This window comes from Cyrtonyx montezumae, unplaced genomic scaffold, assembly GCF_038088225.1.
Source record: "Cyrtonyx montezumae isolate F1298 unplaced genomic scaffold, pur_monq_1.0 scaffold_17, whole genome shotgun sequence".
In the NCBI taxonomy this organism is placed as follows: Eukaryota; Metazoa; Chordata; class Aves; order Galliformes; family Odontophoridae; genus Cyrtonyx; species Cyrtonyx montezumae.
The window spans coordinates 20271345-20289759 of NW_027071903.1; the positions used below are offsets into that span (position 1 = coordinate 20271345).

An 18415-nucleotide genomic window follows, 5' to 3' on the forward strand; every position below is an offset into this window, starting at 1 on the left:
CAGAGGCTGCCTGCTTTATTTAGCAACGCCACCTCGTTCCTCCCCCGGTGTGTCTCCGACACACACACATCCTTCCAGGACCTACTCGTGGCCGGACCCGATGGCCTTTTATAACCTCAGTGATTCCAAGAACGGGCCACTCCGGGCAACCACCCTGGCAAAATCCAGTCCCATATGGAGGGTTTGCAGGCCAGATCTCACCTGGAAAGAGGAGCTGGGATGACGTGTGTCACTGTGCAAGCAGATCTCGTGGCAGAAGTGTTCAGAGCAGGTGCCAGTGCTGAAGAGCGATCCTCTTAGATGCCACCGGCTCGCCTGCAGCGCTCCGCTACGGGACGACGTCTCGCCTCCCTCCCTCCTAATCCACGGAGATGTGTGATATAGCATAAGCTAATATAATAGGTCATGCGAGGATTTACATCTCATTACCGCAGGTTAGAGTCCTGAGAGGAAGGATGAGTCATTCCGACTGGAATAGATTTCGGGGAGAAGCGGCGGCGAGGAGCAAATGGAAAAGCAGACGCCCTGGAAGCACAGCCACCTCCAGGACCTCCAGTGTCCCCCTCGGTGCCACCCCTGCATGGGACACTGGTCCCAGGGGCACCGCAGAGCTGCTGGCCCTGTCTGGAGGTGAGGCTTCCCTGCAGAAGGGAATGCAGGGGCCACCTCATGGCTCCTGTCCCAGGGGCACATCCATCTCCCGGTGAGCAAGCGAGCTGCTGGGCTTCCAGACCTCCATCCATCACCCCCTCCCCCCCCCCAAAAAAAAAAAAAAGCAGCGTGGAGCTCCAGACGTGCTTGTTTTCACCTCACTGCTTCGTCCAAGCAGCTCAGCTCAGCAAGAGCAGCTCGCTCCACGTTGCTCAGACAGGGAGGCTACGCGGCCGCTGACCCATCTAATCCAGCTGGAAAAATCGGTCCTGACTTCCAGTCTCTTGTTGTTAACCAGAGCCAGGCTCCCATCCCCACATCCAGGTACCTCACACCCCAGCAGGTGACACCACGGGGTCGGATCCTGAGCACTGCCCTGCTTTCCCAAATCCACGAGCACGGCCCCGCGGAGACCCGCTGCCACCTTGAGCAAAGAGGGGACAGCAGGCAACGGGGGCCCCCATCCCAACCCCTCTACCCCCCCCGCTCGCTTTGTTCCATCGCTTCACAGCTGTTCCATCATTTTAATCTGCGGAGATTGTCTTTAAATTTCCAAAATGAAATGATTTCCCTCGAGCCGGGCTCGGAGCCGGGGTACTCCGTGCGTTTCCACGGGAGGAGAAGAAACGCCGAAGCCGGGCTGGCCATCTGGAACCGACACGCGTGGAGATGGGGCTGAAAGGGGGAGGGGCGGGAGGGGGTGCGGGGCCGCGCAGTGGGTGCCTGTGCCTTCCTCAGCTCCCGGCTTGCGGCCGAGGGATGCCGGCCTCTCTTGTCCGAGGCAGCGCTGGCAGGGAGCGGTGACAGCTTGCGTTAGAATTAATTAACGTCATTAACAGCGCGCTTCGGGGCACGCCGGCTCCCGCAGGCTGGGAGCGAGAGACAACTCGAGGAGCACTAAATCCGGTCCTTTTCCTCCAAATAATAATAATAATAATTATATATATATATATATATAATTTTTTAAAGGGGAAAAATAAGAAATAGTAACCATAACAGTAACCATAACGGTCTGCCGTGGGTCTGCTCCGCCCGCGGTACCGAGAGGGAGGTGGGGGGGTATCAACCGACGATCCCAAACCCCCTCAGGTTTCACACGTCCCCGCCGTGAAGTTTCACCCCCTCCCTTAGCCCCCACCCCCCAACTACACCGGGGGGAGGGGGGGCGGGGCGGCTCCGCCTCTCACCGGGGGGGGTCCGGGGGGGTCCGGGCCGAGCGGCACCGCCCCGCCGCGCTCACACGGAGCTGTCCGCGTCTCTGTGCTGCAGCTCCCGCCGCCCCCAGAGACCCCCGGGAGGAGCGGCGGACCCCCCCGGAGCTGAGCCCAGGCCGCCGGGTAAGGAGGGACTCGGGGCAGCCCGGTACCGGGCATCCCTCGGTCCCACGGCGCTCCGGCAGCGCGGTTCCCCACTAACTCAGCACCCTTTCTCCCTTCTCCAGGGTACCCTCCTCCCCGAGCATCCCATCTCCCCGCTGTCCCTGGTACCCACACCTCCGGTTCCCCGAGCATCCCGTTTCTCCGATCCCCGCGCCTCTCCAGCCCCCTGGGCATCCCACTTCACCGCTAACCCTGCCACTCGTAGCTCCTTGTTCCCCGAGCATCCCACCTCGCCGTTACTCGCATCTCCCAGTTCCCGGAGCATCCCATCTCTCAGCTCCCTGAGCATCCTCAGGGATCTCCCACTACCTCCGGTATCCACATCTGATTCCCTGAGCATCCCATCTCCCCATTACCCCCAGCTCGCAGTTCCCTGAGCATCCCATCTCTCCACAACCCCCAGTACCCAGCGGTCTGAGCATCCTCTCTCTCCCATCTCCGGTTCCTCGAGCATCCTATCCCCCCCCCCCCAACACCCCAGTACCTGCATTTCCTCGATTCACTGAGCATCCCATCTCCCCGTGGTACCCACATTTCCCAGCCCCCCCAAAGCCCGCAGCCATGGCGTTCATGGTGAAGAGCATGGTTGGGGGGCAGCTGAAAAACCTGACGGGGGGCCTGGGCGGCGAGGAGAAGAGCGAGGGAGAGAAGTCCCCGGCGGAGGCTCAGGGCATGACCCGCGAGGAGTACGAGGAGTACCAGCGGCAGCTGGTGGAGGAGAAGTGAGTGCCGGGGGTGGGGGGGGGAAACGTGGGATGGGATGAGGTCCTGGAGCTCTGTGTACATAAGGGGAAGACAATGGCGGGGGTGGCATGGCCAGGACGCTGTTTAATGAACCCCCCCACACACTAATCCCTTAATCCGCTTCCTCGGGGATTTTTTCTCCTTTCTGTCTGTGCAGTGAGAGGGAAAAAACAGGGGGGGGGGGGGGGGATCGGGACTTTGTGGAGAAGTCGGGGAGCACCTGGGTTGGGGGGGATTGTGAGGTGGTGGGGGTACCCGTAACTGCCCTGTGTGGTTGGCAGGATGGAGCGGGACGCTCAGTTTGCCCAGCGCAAGGCGGAGAGGGCCACTGTCAGGTCCCACTTCCGAGACAAGTACCGGCTCCCCAAGGTACGGCACGGGGAAATGGGGGGGGGGGACCGAGGGGAACCAGCACCCAGGTGGGACAGTGAGCCCCAAACCCTAAAACGTAACTCCATTCCCCTAAAAAGCACCGTTCCATCAGAGCTTCCAGCCACCCCCGAGCACCACCAGCTCCACAGTCCCAAAGCAGAGGACACCAACACGCACCCTCGGCTTGGATTAGCCCCCTAAGTCCCCTCTTTTGCCCCCAACCCCATCACATGGAGCTGCCGGCCCCATAGCTGTGAGCAGCACGCAGCTGCCTCCCCCCTGGATTAGCCAGCTCAGCTCCACAGCTTATTTGGCCAACACTTCCTCCATGGATCCCAATTTCAGAACTTCCACCCCACAAGCGATTCAGGGGGAACAATTCAATCAGTGACAATTCAGCCGCTCTTGGAGTTGCCACAAGCATCCCCCCCCTCCCCCCCGCCCCGAAATGCAGCCGGCATTCAGCGAGAGCCTTGCTGCAGCTCTCGGTGGTGAATGCTGTGAATTGGAGCCGGGCTAATTTTAGTTCGGAAAGGTCGGGCTCAGCCAAGTGATATTGTTCCCATTGCTGGAGATTCTCGGTCCAGCCTGGATGAACGCCCCGCTGCTCCTTGCACCCACGTCGCTGCCAGCGAACAGCAGCTGGAGGGTCTGTCTTCTGCTGCCAAAAGAGAAGAAAGGCAGAGGAAAAGATGGAGATTTCCTCCGGGGGAATTGGGGACTCGCTCAGCTCTGGCCCCCCATCCTTTTGTTGCTTCCCTGTGCTTGAGATGCCCCTTCCAATCTTTAGACAAGTTCCTTCTGCTCATTCCTGATCCCGCTTGGCAGTCGGTCTGCCTCTCACGAGCTCTGACCCCAATATGCTCGCCGGTGGGCGCAGTCGTTCGACATACGTGTGGCTTAATTGGGTGCCCAAACCTCAGCTCTAAATTGCCTTCCAGCTCCCAGCCACTCTGGCTCAATCTGCTTTTCACGTCAGCTCTTGCTTTGCTCTGCAGTGCATGCAGAGCTCTGCTTGCCCACGTCCCCTCTGGGTCATTGAGGGATGGAGCTCACAGGCACCATCCCACGCCAGGGACCAAGCCTAAAGACCTCGTGCTGGCTGACAAAGCCCCATGTGGGCACAACTATGTCGATTTTGGATATAGAGTTGGTGCCCCCGTGTCCCACCACCCCCTGCCTTAACTTCCAGAACGAAACCGACGACAACCAGATCCAGCTGGTGGGAGGCGACGTGGAGCTGCCCAAGGAGCTAGCCAAGATGATCGAGCAGGACAACGAGGAGGAGGAAGAGAAGAACTCCGTCATCGGCCAGCTCAGCAACATCCAGAACCTGGACCTTGACTCCTTGAAGGACAAAGCCTCGGCCACGCTAGAGGACCTGAAGCAGTCAGCCGAGAAATGCGCCGTGATGTGACCCGAGCGACGCGACGCTTTCAGCCTCGCAGTGGTGGGGACCCACCGACGTCGTCCCCTCGGTGTCTCGTCGACCCCTCGGAGCCGGGTCCTCTTTCTGAGCCGTGTTAAGCCCTGACCCAGATGTCCCCGCCCCATCCGTGCCGTGGTTTTGTTGTTGGGTTGCGGTCCGGTCTGAGGTTAGAGCAGAGGGATGGCTTCACGTCCCTGTCTCCCGGGGTGAGATCGGCTCCGTGTGGGAGAAGGGGCAGAGGGTGACCCCATAAGGGAAAATGCTTCCTTCTCTGTCGTGATGTGGTCGTGTGCTGTGCTCAGTCGAGTGTTACACCTCCTATGCTGTCCCCGTGCCACGGCACCGTTAGCGCCGCAGGAATAAATACCAGGAGATGTCTATGCATTCCTTGCTCCCACAGTGCTCCCTCCGACACTACAGGCGATGGCGTTTCAGTGCTGGGTGGTGGCAACACCACGCCATTTCCAGTACCCATGTGAGCTCTGTGCTCAGCGTGCCCACGAAGCAGCGGGGGGAGTGGGGAAATATCAGCCCCCCAACCCCTGAGAATTGGGCTGGATGACCTTTAAGGCTCCTTCCCAACTCAGAAGGTCCAACGATGCCAAGGATGGGGAGGGAATCCCATCTTTGGGAAGACGCAAAGTGCCGCTGTGCCAACCGTGGTACGGCCGGAGCTCTTCCTGGGGATGGGGGGGATCTCACCGTGTGCTTTGGGTTTGGCTTTTATTCTCCTTTATTTTTTGTCTGTTATTTGCAGTCAATTAAACCTCCCTGCAGGACGCTGCCGCTAAGACAATCGGATTAAGGGGATCATGCAGCGGCACCCCACGTCTCCCTTTCCCCCGCGTCTAAGAAGCTTTAGGGGGAGAATCTTAAAACCCGAGTGGGAGGGGGGGAAATCACACTGACCCACCTACCCGAATCCCTTTCATCCCATAGCACCGGGGGTCTATGGGGAGCACAGCTTCACCCCCACGGCTGCGAGCCTCACTGTCAAGGAGAGCCGGTACAATCTGACCCTAAACCATCCCGACACCAACCCCGGGGACACGGCTCCGGATTGGGGCGCATCTCAGGCAGAGCGTGAAGGCATATGTGATGGCGCTCGCTGGCTGCAAGGGCGGGAGGCTTGAAAGCTCTTGAAAGCCTCGGGATATAATCTCTGCTCGGAATAATGCGGCAAAAAAATCCCATAAAAAGGTCTCTGCAAGAGGAGGTCACAGCCCAGGGCTCTGTGTGGTGGCTCTGGGTGACACCGCTGCCGCCACGCACATCTGGATGGGATGGGGCATCCAACCCCTCGGGCTCCCTAAAGGCACACGGAGAAACCCCCAGAAAGGATTTATTCCAGACGGTAAATTACAGCCCCTGAAATACAGCAGATGTGGAGAACAGACCCCTGCTCCTTAGCGTCCATGTGCACCACTGCCACCAGAGAGCACAGAGCCCACCAGCCCCGAGCACTGCAGCACACGTGGAGCCAGACCCTGCCCCTGGGCTCTGCAGGGGCTTTTCCCTGCACCCAATTACCAGGGGTGGGCTGAGAACTGACCGCACCTCAGGACACCCATGAGGCACCAACGTGCCGAAGCGCTGCCCCGCTCCCAGGGAAGCAAAACCCCACGCCACGAACCACCGCCAATGATCAGTGCTGTACTTTTTTTCACCCCCCCTCCCCGCCTTTCCCCATGGGTCGGGGTGAGCTGCAGGCTGTGCACGCAACAGCCGCGTGCCTGCACGCAGCAGCAGCAGCCGCCGCGGCGCTGCCCAGCCAGAGGAGGGAATTGGAGTGGAATAACCTGCCCGCCGCGGGCACGCAGGCTGCTGCTGCAGCAGACGTTCCAGGCAGGGACTCCTCCTGACGGGAAAATGCAGTCACGCTCAGCCCAGCCATCTCCACAGCCATCTGCAGCACCGCGGCGCCGGGAGCATCCCACTGGGTGTCACTGCAAGGTGCAGGCTGCAAGAAGGGGGAGGATGGAGGGGATGGTCACCTGGCTGGGGGAGGGGGGCCTCTGCAGACACAGAGTCCACAGATAAAAGGATGTGCGGACTCACAGCTCCGGACAGATTCTGCCAGCACCTCTTTGCCCATGGACTGCGCTTCCCGCATCTGCACGGGCAGAGGAGTCACCGCCATCAGTCCCACAACGCCACCACCATCAGCCCCCCAATCCCCAGCATTGCCCACCTTGATCTGATCCTTCAAGTACTCTGCCCGGGCCATCAGGGTCTGGATCTAGCAGACAGATTTAAGGAGCCCCGTCAGCACGGTGTCCCTGTAGGGCTGGCAGGGTCAGGGCTGGCTTGGGGGCTCACCTCTGCATGCAGCAGCTCCCGTCTCCTCCCCACCGGCTCTGCTGCAGGGTGTGGGTGTGGGGTCACCGGGATGTGGGGTCATCAGGGCATAGGACTCACCCCCAGCCCCACCCGCCCCTTGCAACTCACCAGCCAGGAGCAGCAGCAGCTCACCCAGACTCTGCTGGTAGAGCTCCAGTGTGTCACCGTCATCCTTGCCTTCTTCCTCCTGCAAGAGACCCTGGCTATCACCAGCTCCAGGAATATTCTGAAGGGACCAGGGTGGGCTCCACCCCCACGAGCAGTGGGACCCCAAAACCCAGGGCTCACCCTCGCCACGGCCACCGAAGCCATCTCCAGCGCAGCGCTGAGCCGCGGCTTGTCCTTGGCCATCTCTGCAAGGAGACAGATGGGGGGCACCTTCAGCCTGCTGGTAGGCCCCGCAGGCAGATTCCCACCCCCCCGACAAGCTGGCTTGGCCCCATAGAGCACCTTTGAGGATCTCCCTGGCCGGGTTTCCCTGCTGCAGGAGGCTCTTGCTGTTGGAAGCGACCAGCGCCTTCAGCTCCTCCGCTCGTGAGATGTACTGCCCCACCTGCAGCAGTGGGGCCGGGTGAAGCACGGTGCCGTGGGGACACCCCCGACAGATGGTCCCTCCCACCCCACGCTCACCTTCGCCTGGATGGCTTCTTTGCGGCGAGCGTCGCCTTCATCTGGGGGCAAAGGGGGGGTCCTACGTCAGGGGCGAGGGCTGCAGGGGGTGCCACAATCCCACACCCAAGCAGATTTGCTCCAACCCCCTGCCCCTTTCTGTCCAGCTCTACACACCCCACAACCAGCTGGGAACGCAGGGACTCACAGTGCAGAGCGGGCACAAAATACTCCAGAGCTTTGCAGTAGAGACCGAGCGCGGCAGAGGCGTCCCCCTCCTGATCCTTCTTCACTGCCTCCACCACCAGGTTGGTCTGGAGGTGATGGGGGGGGGCTCAGGGCCAGGGCTTGGTCCCACCACGTCACATCGCCATCCACCACCTTGGATCCCCACTCACCGCCTTGCACAAGCTCTCGGGGCCGGGCACGTGCTCCATGTCCACAAAGGGATGGGAGAAGAACTCCTCGAAGGAGATACGCTTCAAGGGGTCCCTCTCCAGGAGGCGCTGCAGGAGATCTCTGCAGTCCGGGGACAGTGGGGGTCGGCTGGGCAGCTGCGAGGGGACAGCGGTGACAGCAGATGGCCCGACCCGGTGGCCCTACCCCATGGCATCTCAATGTTACCTCGATGGCTCGGTCACTGCGGATCTTCTCCTCCAGCTCAGCAAACGAACGGGAGGCAAAAGGGGGTCGTCCAAAAAGTGCCTCTGCAAAGAGGACAGCAAGGAGGGGGGTCGCGTGGGGGTGCACCCCACAGCGCTCTTGGTACCACCAGGGGGACATCAAGCAAAGGGTTTTCAGGAGCTGAGGGGTCCCACAGCTTTTCCCTCTGCCCTATAGGGGGCAGGGAGAGGTCAACGCGGTGAACATCACCGTGGTGGACATCAACACTGTGGACATCTGAACACAGGGAACACGACCCAGCACCCATGGGGCTGGAGTGTCCCTATGCCAGGATGGGGGATCCAAAATGGTCTTCTATCCACAATGGGGCTGGTCCCCACCTTTTGGGACCCTGGCCACTCCCTGCTAGGAGTGGCTGTGGAGTGATGGGTGCACAGAAGAAGGACCCACCATAAAGGATGACACCAACTGACCACAGGTCCACCCGGGCGTCGTACTGCTGGCGGCACACCATCTCGGGGGCCATGTAGAGTGGGGAGCCACGCAGCACGTGCTTCTCATCCCACGGTGACATGTACTGCGCGAAGCCAAAATCTATGGGGAGAGCATGGTTAGGGGTCACCCGCCACCGCCCCAGAGCATTGTAGGGCCAGGGATCCGACCTGCCAGCTTCAGCTGGGGGTTCTCCGGGGTGCTGAGCAGGATGTTCTGAGGCTTGAGGTCCAGGTGGGAGATATTGTGGTCGTGGAGGAACTTCAGGGCGCAGGCTGGAAGGACGAGTGGGGAGGTAGGGATGCTGGCCTTGACACCAGGAGTCCCAATGGTCCTCTCACCCCCCAGACCCACAAGGTCCTCACCAAGCTGCTGCAGGAAGATGCGTGCCACCTTCTCAGGCAAGATCCGTCGCATACGGATGAAGCGGGAGAGGTCCCCACCGGCGCAGAACTCCATGATCAGGTAGATGTGGTCACTGTCCCACTGCGAGGCCACCCAGCCCATCTCACCACATCCCAGAGCCTAAGGGGCCCTGAGCCGACCCCCAGCCGCACGGGATCCCCCAAGCCCTACGGGACGACCCCAAGCCCTACGGGACGACCCCCAGCCCTACGGGACGACCCCCAGCCCTAGGGGATCACCCCAACCCTATAGGATACCCCAGCCCCGTGGGACGTCCCCCAGCCCCACCTGGAAGTCCTTGAGCTCCACGATGTTCGGGTGACGGATGGTCTTGAGGATCTCGATCTCGGTGAGCAGGTTCTCCACCGAGGCCCGGTTGAGGCTCCTCTTGCTCACGCACTTGACAGCCACCACCTCCCGCGTGTCCCTCTGCCCGGGGATGAGCGGAGAGCACCGTGGACCGAACCACCGACACTCCGCCCTCCCCCCCCCCCCCCCCCCAATTCCCCGAGTAGGACCACAGGGATGGAGAGCCCGTAGGGTGCAGAGAGCCGCGCCGTCCCGCACCTTGCCGTACGCTTTGTACACCGTGGCATAGGTGCCGGTCCCGAGGCGCTCGGTGAGCACGAAGCCGTCCAGGCGAGGAGGGGCACATCCTCCCCCTGCCATGCCGCCCCGCTGCCCGGTTCCGGCTCCGTCCCCAGCTCCGCCCCGGCAGGAAGGGGCGGGCTCCGCTTCCCACGGCGGCTCTGAGCCCCGGGAGGTTGGGATAAGCGAGTGGGAGCCCACGTTTACTTCTACCGCGTCGCTTTGGTGTCTTTTGTTCTGCTCGCCCTGCCCACACGCGAGTAAAGCAAAATCCCACCCCGCTCCCCCATCCCAGCTCCCACTCATCCCTTCTCTCCCCCGGGGTTTGGAGTCCCGCAGGTTTCCCCCCATACGACATCACCCAGGCTCTCGGAGCACGTAAGAGGTCCAAATGCAGCATCGTGTTAAGTGTAGTAAACCAGAGGTACAATATTCCGCTCGTAAAATGAACAACAAACTACATGCAAGTTACAAAATCTCACCTCCAATCCCACCCCCCCCAAATCCCCTCCCCCAAAAAATAAGGAGAAAAAAAAAAAAAAAGAAAACAGCAGATGAAATCAAGTTGTTCATAGCACAGGCCGATAGAAAAGAGAAAGTAAAATCAAAATTCCTGCTGCTCGCCTCCCTGCTACAGTACTGGGAGGGAGGAGGAGGAGGAGACAAACGCTCTGGACAGAGACTGATATTTGCTTCAGAGAACGTTCCCCCCCTCCCCTCCTCCCAAACCCTCTCCCCACATCCTAGAGCAAGGCAGGGATGCTAACTGTCACAAACCGAGGCCAGCTGAAGCTACGACGCAGATCTCCTCCCATTGGAGTCGGCATCACAGAGCTAACATGGTACCCACGAAAAGTGCATCGTTAGAAAATGAAGGTTGGGGTGACAACGGAAGGGGAAGCGAGGCGGCCGCGGCCCTGAGGAGGACTCAGTTGCCCCGGAAAGCACTGCGTGCAGCTGACGAGGCCGCCCCGGCTGCCGCGTTCTGGAAGCTTCTGTTGGTGAGGATGCCTTGGGAAAACTCCTCCTGAGCCCTCTGGAAGCTGGCTCCAGTGCGGCGGTACAGGGAATGCACCTGGAGAGGGAAAAACATCAGCCTGAGGGGGTAAGGGATGCTGCGTCCCAGGTGAGAGGGGGCGACCCCACACGCCTACATCCCAGCAGCACCAAGCCACTCACCTGCTTGAGGAGGAAGAGCGAGAGGACGGCGCAGAGCGTGAAGAACCCTGCCACCACCATCATGATGACGGCCACCGCCACGTTGCCGTGCAGCTCCGACAGCGCCGCAATCCAACCGCTGTAAGAGAGGGCGGGTAAGCCTCGCCTTGCTGCCCTCCCAAATCAAGGCACTCCTAACACCTTCCCCAGACGCAGCTAGGCAGCGTCAGGAGAGGCTGGAGCAGAGCTGGAGCCCAGAGCTACGTGTCACCGCGACAGCTCCCCCCCCCAAAGTGTAGGGAAAGGGGAGAAAGAGGAAAGGCTGCAGAAGAAGCTCCTCTGTGACAAGTGCCAGTTCTCAAGGTGACACTGGGAGCTCTCAGAGCTCAGCTGTGGGTCAAGACACCGAGATGCCTCACTCTTGCAGCACTACAGGAAAGAATCTCTGCAGCTGAGCAAGCAAACAGGCCATGGAACCACTGGGAGGATGGAGATCCAACGGGACGGCGTGGTTCACTCAACGTGCTGTGCAACTCCTTGTGCATTAAAAGCAGAAATGCAACACTGCAGCTAAAAATAAATCTGCTGTCTGGCTCGAGGAGACGGAGCTGGAAGTTCAACGCATGCTCTCCAACGCTGGACTAAAAATGGAGTGCCCCCTCCCAGTCCCCCATGACTGAGGGGAGGGGGGAAGCATGAGGACAGCTCTGCCCATGAGCTGTTCTACAGGCAGCAGGCAAAAATAGAGAGCAGTTTCACTGCACTCCTCTCCTGAAGGCTCTCCCTCAGGGGAAAACTGCTGTTAACCTGTTCTCTGTTCTTCACAAGTACCACAACGTGGGAACTTGATCCGCAGCCGACACAGCAAGGTGAAAAGAAATCCATTGCTTTTGTTGTGGTGGTGGAGGGGAGGACAATTTGGGGGCCTGGACTACTGTGCCAACAGGAAAGGGTGAGAGACTCCTCACCCCTGTGCTACAGCCCCCAGAGGAGGGAGGAAGGCTTGCCTACAAGCGGGGAAGGCTCTGTTCAGAGACAAGACAGATACGATCAATGTAACAAAGGGATAGGAAACACTTAGGAAAAGAATTGCAGAGTAAGACTGGGAGAGTGCACACAGTCCTTTAAGGCTGTGGCAGCAGAGGAAGCGTGTGTGCCTTCGCTGGGGCTACGAGAGGATGAGCAGAGCAGACAGACACACCAGCTGAGACCTGCCAGGCGAGAGACACGGGAGAAGGAACAGACAGCTGTCAGCAAAAGAGCAGCACTGGGCCCCATAGCTCCTGACAGCAGGGCAGGGCTGTACCAGCTTGCTCAGCTCAGCTTACCTGTCTCCCCAGCCAGGGATGCCAACAGCCTGGATGACATAGATTGCTATTTGGCAGAAGAAGACGAAAAAGAAGACGAAGAAGCTGAAGGAGCTGTCAGACCTGCGGGAGAGACGGCAGCAGCAGTGAAACCCAAGGACGTGATTCCTGCACAGATTCCCTTCTCTGAGAAGTGGGAACATTTTCAGCCATGAACTTCCTGCTAAAGGGAGGTGGTTTCAGAAGGAACTTGTGCAGTGACACGACTTAAAATATATCCACTGCATATTGCAACACCACCACTGCCCAGGGTGAGGTGGGGTGGGGACAGCTTCCTTAAGGGGCACAGTGTGCTCAATGAATTACCACACCAAACAGGTAGGACCCTACGTTGGCCAGGCCTGGGTTTCACGATAAAAAAGGATCGTTATCATCAAGTTCCATCAGATATTTCTAATATATTTAGGCACAAGTGGGTTTGATCTGTTCAAGAAGGCAAAGAGCTGGAAAAATCCCGCAGGCAGTATTGTATTGGAGCAGATCAAACCAAAGCTCCTCCTACTTCTATTCCCCAATTGCAGTGCAAAACAGTACTTGCCTGAAAGCCTTGTAGATCGGTCGGTACCAGCAGAGAAAGGCACAAGGGGTGAATAAAACAAACCACAGGATTGAGAGACCAAAGTCTACTCCTCTTTCTGTCTGAACCGTGAACCATGCCAAGCAAGCGAGCAGATTCAGGAGCAAAGTAATTGAATGCACTGGTCAGGATGGAAGAGAAAAGAAGCATCAGTACATTCCAAAACCTCACAAACCATTCTTAAATCTTTGCAGAGCATCAGAACCGACAAAGGCAGCTGAGACTGTTCTGCACCCGACCTCCTGAGTGCACCATCTTTCTGAGCCTCACCCTGTAAAGTCTCTGTTAAATAACCACCAAAATTCTGGGAAAAAATGAGCTATTCCCCAAAGCAAAAACTCGACCTGTCGACCTTTACATGTCTTCACAGACAAGGAAGAGAAGCATTATTTTACCTGTACAGACAAGACCTACAGCATTTAATGCAGAGCAAAGTTCAGCACTTGATTCAGAATCACCCACAGAAAGAACTTTTATGGCAGTTCAGGTTATTACTCACGCATCCACAGGTAATAAAGCATCTTGCATATCCGCTGGTAGTCAGCTGGGATGTCTGCAGAAAAATCCTGATAGAAGCAAGGCTTGATGGGACACTTCCTGGGAAGGGGCGGCCAGTTGTTCTGTCTCGCTGCAGAAGGGACAAAAGAGCAGTTCTTTGCTTGCTCTCCTCTGGTCTGAAGAGGCCACTGGCACGCCTTCATCTGCAAGCTGCACTCATATCTACTGACATCAGCACCCTGGGGGAGGCTGGGTCTCAGTGGGTAACCAGGCTCAATGCGTTAATCCCACTGGCAGCAGCACGGCAGAGCAACCTAAAGTTGAAAGCTTTCTTCTGTGGGAGGTAGAGTTTCTGTGTCCAAAGGACCACCACGAGCACTCAGGACTGCAAGTCCATGCTCAATCATTTGAGCTTAGGGGAAAACACTGTTTTGCTCTGGTTAAGATAGCAACAAGACCGATAAAAATCCAGAGCTGGACTCCAGTAGCTCATCTCAGAGCTCATCTCCTGCCCAGCCCTACAGTAGACAGTTCATTATAAGCAAAGGAGTGACAGGTTTAGCCCCCACAGGGCTGCCACAGCCACGAAAAGCCAGAGACAAAGAGAGGGATTCCTTTGGACAGACCAAAGCCACTTCTTCCAGTGGCCATGGTGATAAAGCAAGCAGCATGGGTGTCCCCAGGCATCACGTTGGCTGTGGACAAGGCAGGAAGCACTACTCACGATTAATGCTGGCAGCACTGTTCTGCAATTCCCTTTCCTTCTTCTCCAGCTCAGCTGCCTTCCTCTCTAGCTCTGCCTGCTGCTGAAGCAGCCCAGCCTGTGCTGCTGCAGCCACGGCCTAAAGAAGGTGGAAATAAAGTAAGCCCTTCGGTTCTTCCCCACCCAAGCCAGTGGCAATGCCAACTGCCAACACATCAGATGCCAAACTGGAAAAGAGGCACAAACACAATAGCAAAGGAGGGAAACTGGGTGCCTGTGGAACATCCCGAGGCTGCCTGCCTGCCTTGCATGCTAGAGGACAAGATTAAAACTGATGCAGGACTCAGTCCAGGTGTTCCCTTCCTAGCCTACTTGAAAATGGGGCAGGGGGAGTCCTCAAGAAGTTCTGTTTCCTTTCAGCAAAGCTTTGCCTTCCTTGCAGCTGCTTCTACTTTCCAGCTGGCTTTGTTGCCACCCAATACGTCACCCACGAGGCATGTGCCTACCCCTGCAAGGCACACATACCTCCTCACCCTCTTATCAATGCCTGGAAGACAGCAGATCCTCCAGTCTGTGGGCTCCTGTCAGTTTTGTCTCTATCCCTTTTCACTACACGTTGCTTTTCTGGTCTAACATCAACCTTCCCAGATGCAGCTTCTCCAAGCCTCAGACCCATCCTTACCTCCTACACTCCCCAGAGATGGGGTGGCTCCCCAGGAGACCCTCTGACCTCACTGTGCACAGCTGAACAAAACCCAGTGGTGTTGCTCTACTCCAGCAGAGCTATCCCCACATGTCTCCAACACACAGAGGAGCTCCTTCTCCCATACCTGTGGGGTGGGCTCCACAGATGTCTGCAGAACTGCGGGCTGTGAGTGGGCAGAGGGCTGCGTGGCTGGCGTCGTCCGTGCTGCATTTGTCTGAAAGCAAGGAGCAATGAGGGAACAACATCACAGACTGTTTCTTCAGGCAAAGAATAGCTCGGACCTTATCACTGTTAAAACAAGCAGGAGGCAATTCTACCTTCTCAAAAACACATCCCTTCCTTAACGCCCCAGGGATGTGGCTCCCAAGGATTACTGGGTAAAAGAGAAAGCAGGTGGGATTCTGAGCAGCTTAAACCACAAGTATTTCTTTTATCCCAGTTTCCTGCTCTCCTTTTCCCACCTCAGCAACCAGGAAGCAAGACTGAAGCTCTTGCAGTGATCCATTGGTGATATCAAGTGTGGCAGCTCAGCTCCCAATGCAGAAACCAAATAAATATTGATGATGCCACAATACATCATGGATAAACAGTTCCAGAGGAACACAGAGCTCCAGTGAGGAGTTTCAGTGTCTCTGGCTTGCAGCCTGCCACGCACACAATGTCCTTGGGGAAATCAGCTGTGAATGCCTCACATTTTTTTTCCTCATGCACCTACCGAGGGACCCTCTAGACTGTTGAAACCAAAGCCAAGACACCCAGTGCAAACACACACGTACCAGCTGGGAGCTCTCAGAAAAGGGGTTGAATTCATCCAAGCCACTCTGGCTGGTGTTTGTGAGCTGGGTCACCGAAGGATCCTGAAAGAAGACAGCAAAGTCAAATGAGCAACGGGCACAAGGCTCCACGAGCTCAAGCACCACTTGCTCTGCCCTCCTCCCAGCACCCTGCTAACTTTAGCAGGGTGAGGACTGACACAGGCTCACTGGGATGAGTACTGAATCCAAAAGGCAGCATCCCTACAGGCAGCCTGCCTGACTCAGCAGCTGGGTGAGCCGAGGACACCAGCCCAGAACATTTCTGGTCCTCCAGCTCTCCCAGCTGGAGGCAGCTCACAAGGTTCTGTGACAACACTGTCCCTTGGGGCACGCAGAGATACATTCTCCTACACAGCCAGGAAGCAAATCTGAAGAACTACAACGTTTTTATTTTCTCTTTTGTCGGTACTCACAGCAGCTCCTACTTGAAAGTGCCTCTCTCCTCATCTGCAACGCACACTGTATTTTCACTTTTATATACAATGTTTTTTCCGTAAACAGATTTTTTTTTAATAGCCAGATTTTGAACTCAGCAGCACTCCTATCGCTGATAATTAAGGAAGTGAGGCCCTCTGTGAGCTCAGAAATCCAGCTGCCAGCTTGAACAGCCTGTCAATCTGGGTGTAGCCAAAGAAAACTAAAATAAACCATTTTTTATTCCTCCCCTTCCGCCAACAATTCACATCTTGAGCTCAAGCAATTCTGTGGTTAATGGGGCAAGAAGCATTTGAGGCTGAGACTGAACACGTGTGTAGAGGCCAACTGAGCCCACGTGTTGGGGACAAGTCCTTTGGTTCTCTTCAGCACAGAGGTCCCCATGGCTTTTAGTGCGGCCTCCTGCCAGGTGAGAAGTGCAGAGGGTGGTTAATGAGTAATGCTGCACCTCCCCTCGCTGCTGGGCACGCCGCTTAGCACGCGATAGCTGCTCCATACCCACGCTGTATCTTCAGTTTAGGGCAGGCAAAGGCTCGGCCTGGCTGACATCCAGCAGGTGACTGCATGAGGAAAAGAAACCTTCATAAAAGCACAGGAATAAGAAAGGAAAGGCTGTACAGCCATTGGAAGAGAATCATCAAACTGGGGGAAAAGTGACTGGGAATGAGGAGATGCAGGGGGACACCTAAGCATCCATCCCTTGTTTCCAGAGGGAAAAGAAGCTCTGTAGTTAACTTGACAGTGGCACTGCTATCAGAAAGGCCAAGAGAACAGCAGTCTCCAGGAACACCAATGGAAAGAACACTACCACTCCACTTAGTCAAAGTTTGATATTGAACAATCTGTTACCTTCCAGCACGGCTTTAACCCAAGTACTTAACTAGCCAAGGCAGCACAGCTTAGCTGCCTGCCACTACACAAGTGTGCCTAAATGATAGAAAAAAACCAGAACCCTTGCAGTGCTTGGACATACATCAGTGTGCCTTCAGCAGTGTAGCTTCCACAAACCACAGCCATATCACATGTTATTTCCACCAGCTGCGAACTCACAGACATATGACCCTCTGGAAATGAATGCAAGGTTGATCCTTCATGCTGCAAAACACAGAAAACGTGGCTCCATCCGAACACTGAGGCACTCTGAGGCTGCCCCCCATGCAGCAAGGCACCTGGCTGTTCTCTTTTAGGGAAGCAACCACAGTCTTCTCTGCTCTGGACGTCACGCTCTTCCTTCCTGATGAGTAATTGCTCGACGGACTCCTGCAAATCTCCTTATGCTGTTTCCTGCTCCAGAGCCCAGGGGAAGCCTGAAAACCTGAAGGCCCTCACCCTTCTCCATCTGTCTGGGTGGGCTGAGCCCAACTCAGAGACACACCATCAGTTATGGGACTGACCTACAGTGCCAGCAGATCCCCCACTGCCCCCCTCACCACAGCCCCACAGTCTGTACAGAGACATGGAGGCAAGTTTTCATCACTTCAGGTGCCCAAGCGTGGAATAATTCTCCATTTGGAATGAACTGTGCTGACAGAAAAGTTAAAAAGAATTGCAGAATCATTCTGAACTAGAAGGGATCTTAGATTAGAACTAGAAAGGCCATCTGGTGCAATCCTCTCACAGCTCAAGGAGGTGCTCAGGGCCTGGTCCAGTCTGACTCTATGTTGCCACAGAACTGCTCTGGCAAGGTTCCTGCTGTAGTTCTTTGAGACAACAGCTCCTGCCAGTGAGGATGTTCCTCTGTTCCTTCCATTCCCACAGAATGAGGGTATGCAAGGCCTAAGCACGAGAGAGAGTGCTCACCTGGAATTCCATGGGAGTCCTGAAATAACACAACTGCCCAAAGAAGAGCCCAATGCAGCCATGTTTAACCCACGGAGCTACTCCTCACCTGCTCTTACAGCATCACAGAACGCTCCAGCAAGAATGCTCCCACAGGGAGTGCTGAGCCCGTTCCCTGAGCTCTCCACAAACCCACCCAAACCCAACCCTGTGTCTGGGAGGTGCCCGAGTGCTGTTCGAGTTCTGCGTTGGGAGACAGACAAGCTCTGCTGGGAGTTGACCCCCCCCCCCCAACAACTGGAAGCTTTCAGCCCCCACGACCCCTCCCGGAAAGGCCGACACCCGAAGAGGGGCAGCCCCCGGGCCCCAAAAGACGCCGGACCCCACGAGCGCGGTCTCGAGGGGGCGCCGGACACTGCCGCGATGCGCAGCACCCCTCGGTCCCGCCTCCCCGCTCTGATTGGCTGCGAGCGGCGGGAGCGGCGCCGCCATTGGACGGTGCGGTTTCAGTCAGCGCCACGTCCCACCGGCCGCCAGGGGAGGGGAGCGGAGCGGGGAGGGAGCGAGGGGAGGGAAGGGGAGAGCGGGCCGAGGCGCACCTGGAAGGGGTTCACGTCCACCGGGTCGGCGAACGGGTTGGTGTCGAAACTCGACATGGGGGCGGTGCCAACCGGGCGCCGCCGCTCCGCTCCGCGCTGCCTCCCTCGTCCGCTTCTCCTCCGCTTCCGGGGCCGCCAACGCACC

The 18415-nt window shown here is 57.4% G+C and overlaps 3 protein-coding genes across 4 annotated transcripts; 1 reads left to right on the top strand and 2 right to left on the bottom strand.

Moving 5' to 3' along the window:
- The first annotated feature begins 2509 nt into the window (after positions 1–2509).
- Positions 2510–4973, top strand: CPLX3 (complexin 3). The gene is made up of 3 exons (XM_065734296.1): positions 2510–2752; positions 3056–3143; positions 4339–4973. Exons 1-3 carry the CDS (start codon positions 2592–2594, stop codon positions 4561–4563), a joined length of 474 nt encoding a protein of 157 aa, XP_065590368.1. The 5' UTR covers positions 2510–2591; the 3' UTR covers positions 4564–4973.
- A 1577-nt stretch (positions 4974–6550) lies between these two features.
- Positions 6551–9860, bottom strand: ULK3 (unc-51 like kinase 3). 2 transcript variants are annotated; one of them, XM_065733627.1, is made up of 15 exons: positions 9613–9860; positions 9334–9474; positions 9006–9126; positions 8811–8915; positions 8599–8742; positions 8149–8231; positions 7923–8078; positions 7733–7838; positions 7546–7586; positions 7366–7468; positions 7204–7268; positions 7024–7102; positions 6895–6935; positions 6767–6814; positions 6551–6688 (listed from the first exon to the last, which is right to left on the bottom strand). In XM_065733627.1, exons 1-15 carry the CDS (start codon positions 9712–9714, stop codon positions 6566–6568), a joined length of 1458 nt encoding a protein of 485 aa, XP_065589699.1. In that variant the 5' UTR covers positions 9715–9860; the 3' UTR covers positions 6551–6565. The 2 variants fall into 2 exon arrangements, with proteins under 2 accessions (XP_065589699.1, XP_065589700.1); XM_065733628.1 differs by lacking the exon at positions 7733–7838 and having other exon boundaries at positions 7923–8231.
- Positions 9861–10345: 485 nt separating this feature from the next.
- SCAMP2 (secretory carrier membrane protein 2) lies at positions 10346–18413 on the bottom strand. Its single transcript, XM_065733651.1, has 9 exons — positions 18271–18413; positions 15419–15499; positions 14767–14856; positions 13958–14075; positions 13235–13363; positions 12697–12856; positions 12120–12221; positions 10813–10930; positions 10346–10708 (listed from the first exon to the last, which is right to left on the bottom strand). The coding sequence occupies exons 1-9, from the start codon at positions 18325–18327 to the stop codon at positions 10562–10564; spliced, it is 1002 nt and encodes a 333-aa protein (XP_065589723.1). The 5' UTR covers positions 18328–18413; the 3' UTR covers positions 10346–10561.
- Positions 18414–18415: the final 2 nt, after the last annotated feature.

Bases quoted from the DNA above. Each gene is read 5' to 3' on its own strand.
- CPLX3 (XM_065734296.1), top strand. From the start codon at position 2,592: ATGGCGTTCATGGTGAAGAGCATGGTTGGGGGGCAGCTGAAAAACCTG. The intron at 2,753-3,055 runs GTGAGTGCCGGG...TGTGGTTGGCAG, and splicing joins CGGCAGCTGGTGGAGGAGAA to GATGGAGCGGGACGCTCAGT. The intron at 3,144-4,338 runs GTACGGCACGGG...CTTAACTTCCAG, and splicing joins ACAAGTACCGGCTCCCCAAG to AACGAAACCGACGACAACCA.
- ULK3 (XM_065733627.1), bottom strand. From the start codon at position 9,714: ATGGCAGGGGGAGGATGTGCCCCTCCTCGCCTGGACGGCTTCGTGCTC. The intron at 9,475-9,612 runs GTGCGGGACGGC...ATCCCCGGGCAG, and splicing joins TGTACAAAGCGTACGGCAAG to AGGGACACGCGGGAGGTGGT. The intron at 8,232-8,598 runs GTGGGTCCTTCT...TCCTCTTTGCAG, and splicing joins AGTTGGTGTCATCCTTTATG to AGGCACTTTTTGGACGACCC.
- SCAMP2 (XM_065733651.1), bottom strand. From the start codon at position 18,327: ATGTCGAGTTTCGACACCAACCCGTTCGCCGACCCGGTGGACGTGAAC. The intron at 12,857-13,234 runs GTGAGTAATAAC...CATCCTGACCAG, and splicing joins GCTTTATTACCTGTGGATGC to TGCATTCAATTACTTTGCTC. The intron at 10,709-10,812 runs GTGAGTGGCTTG...TTCCCTCTCCAG, and splicing joins CGCTCTTCCTCCTCAAGCAG to GTGCATTCCCTGTACCGCCG.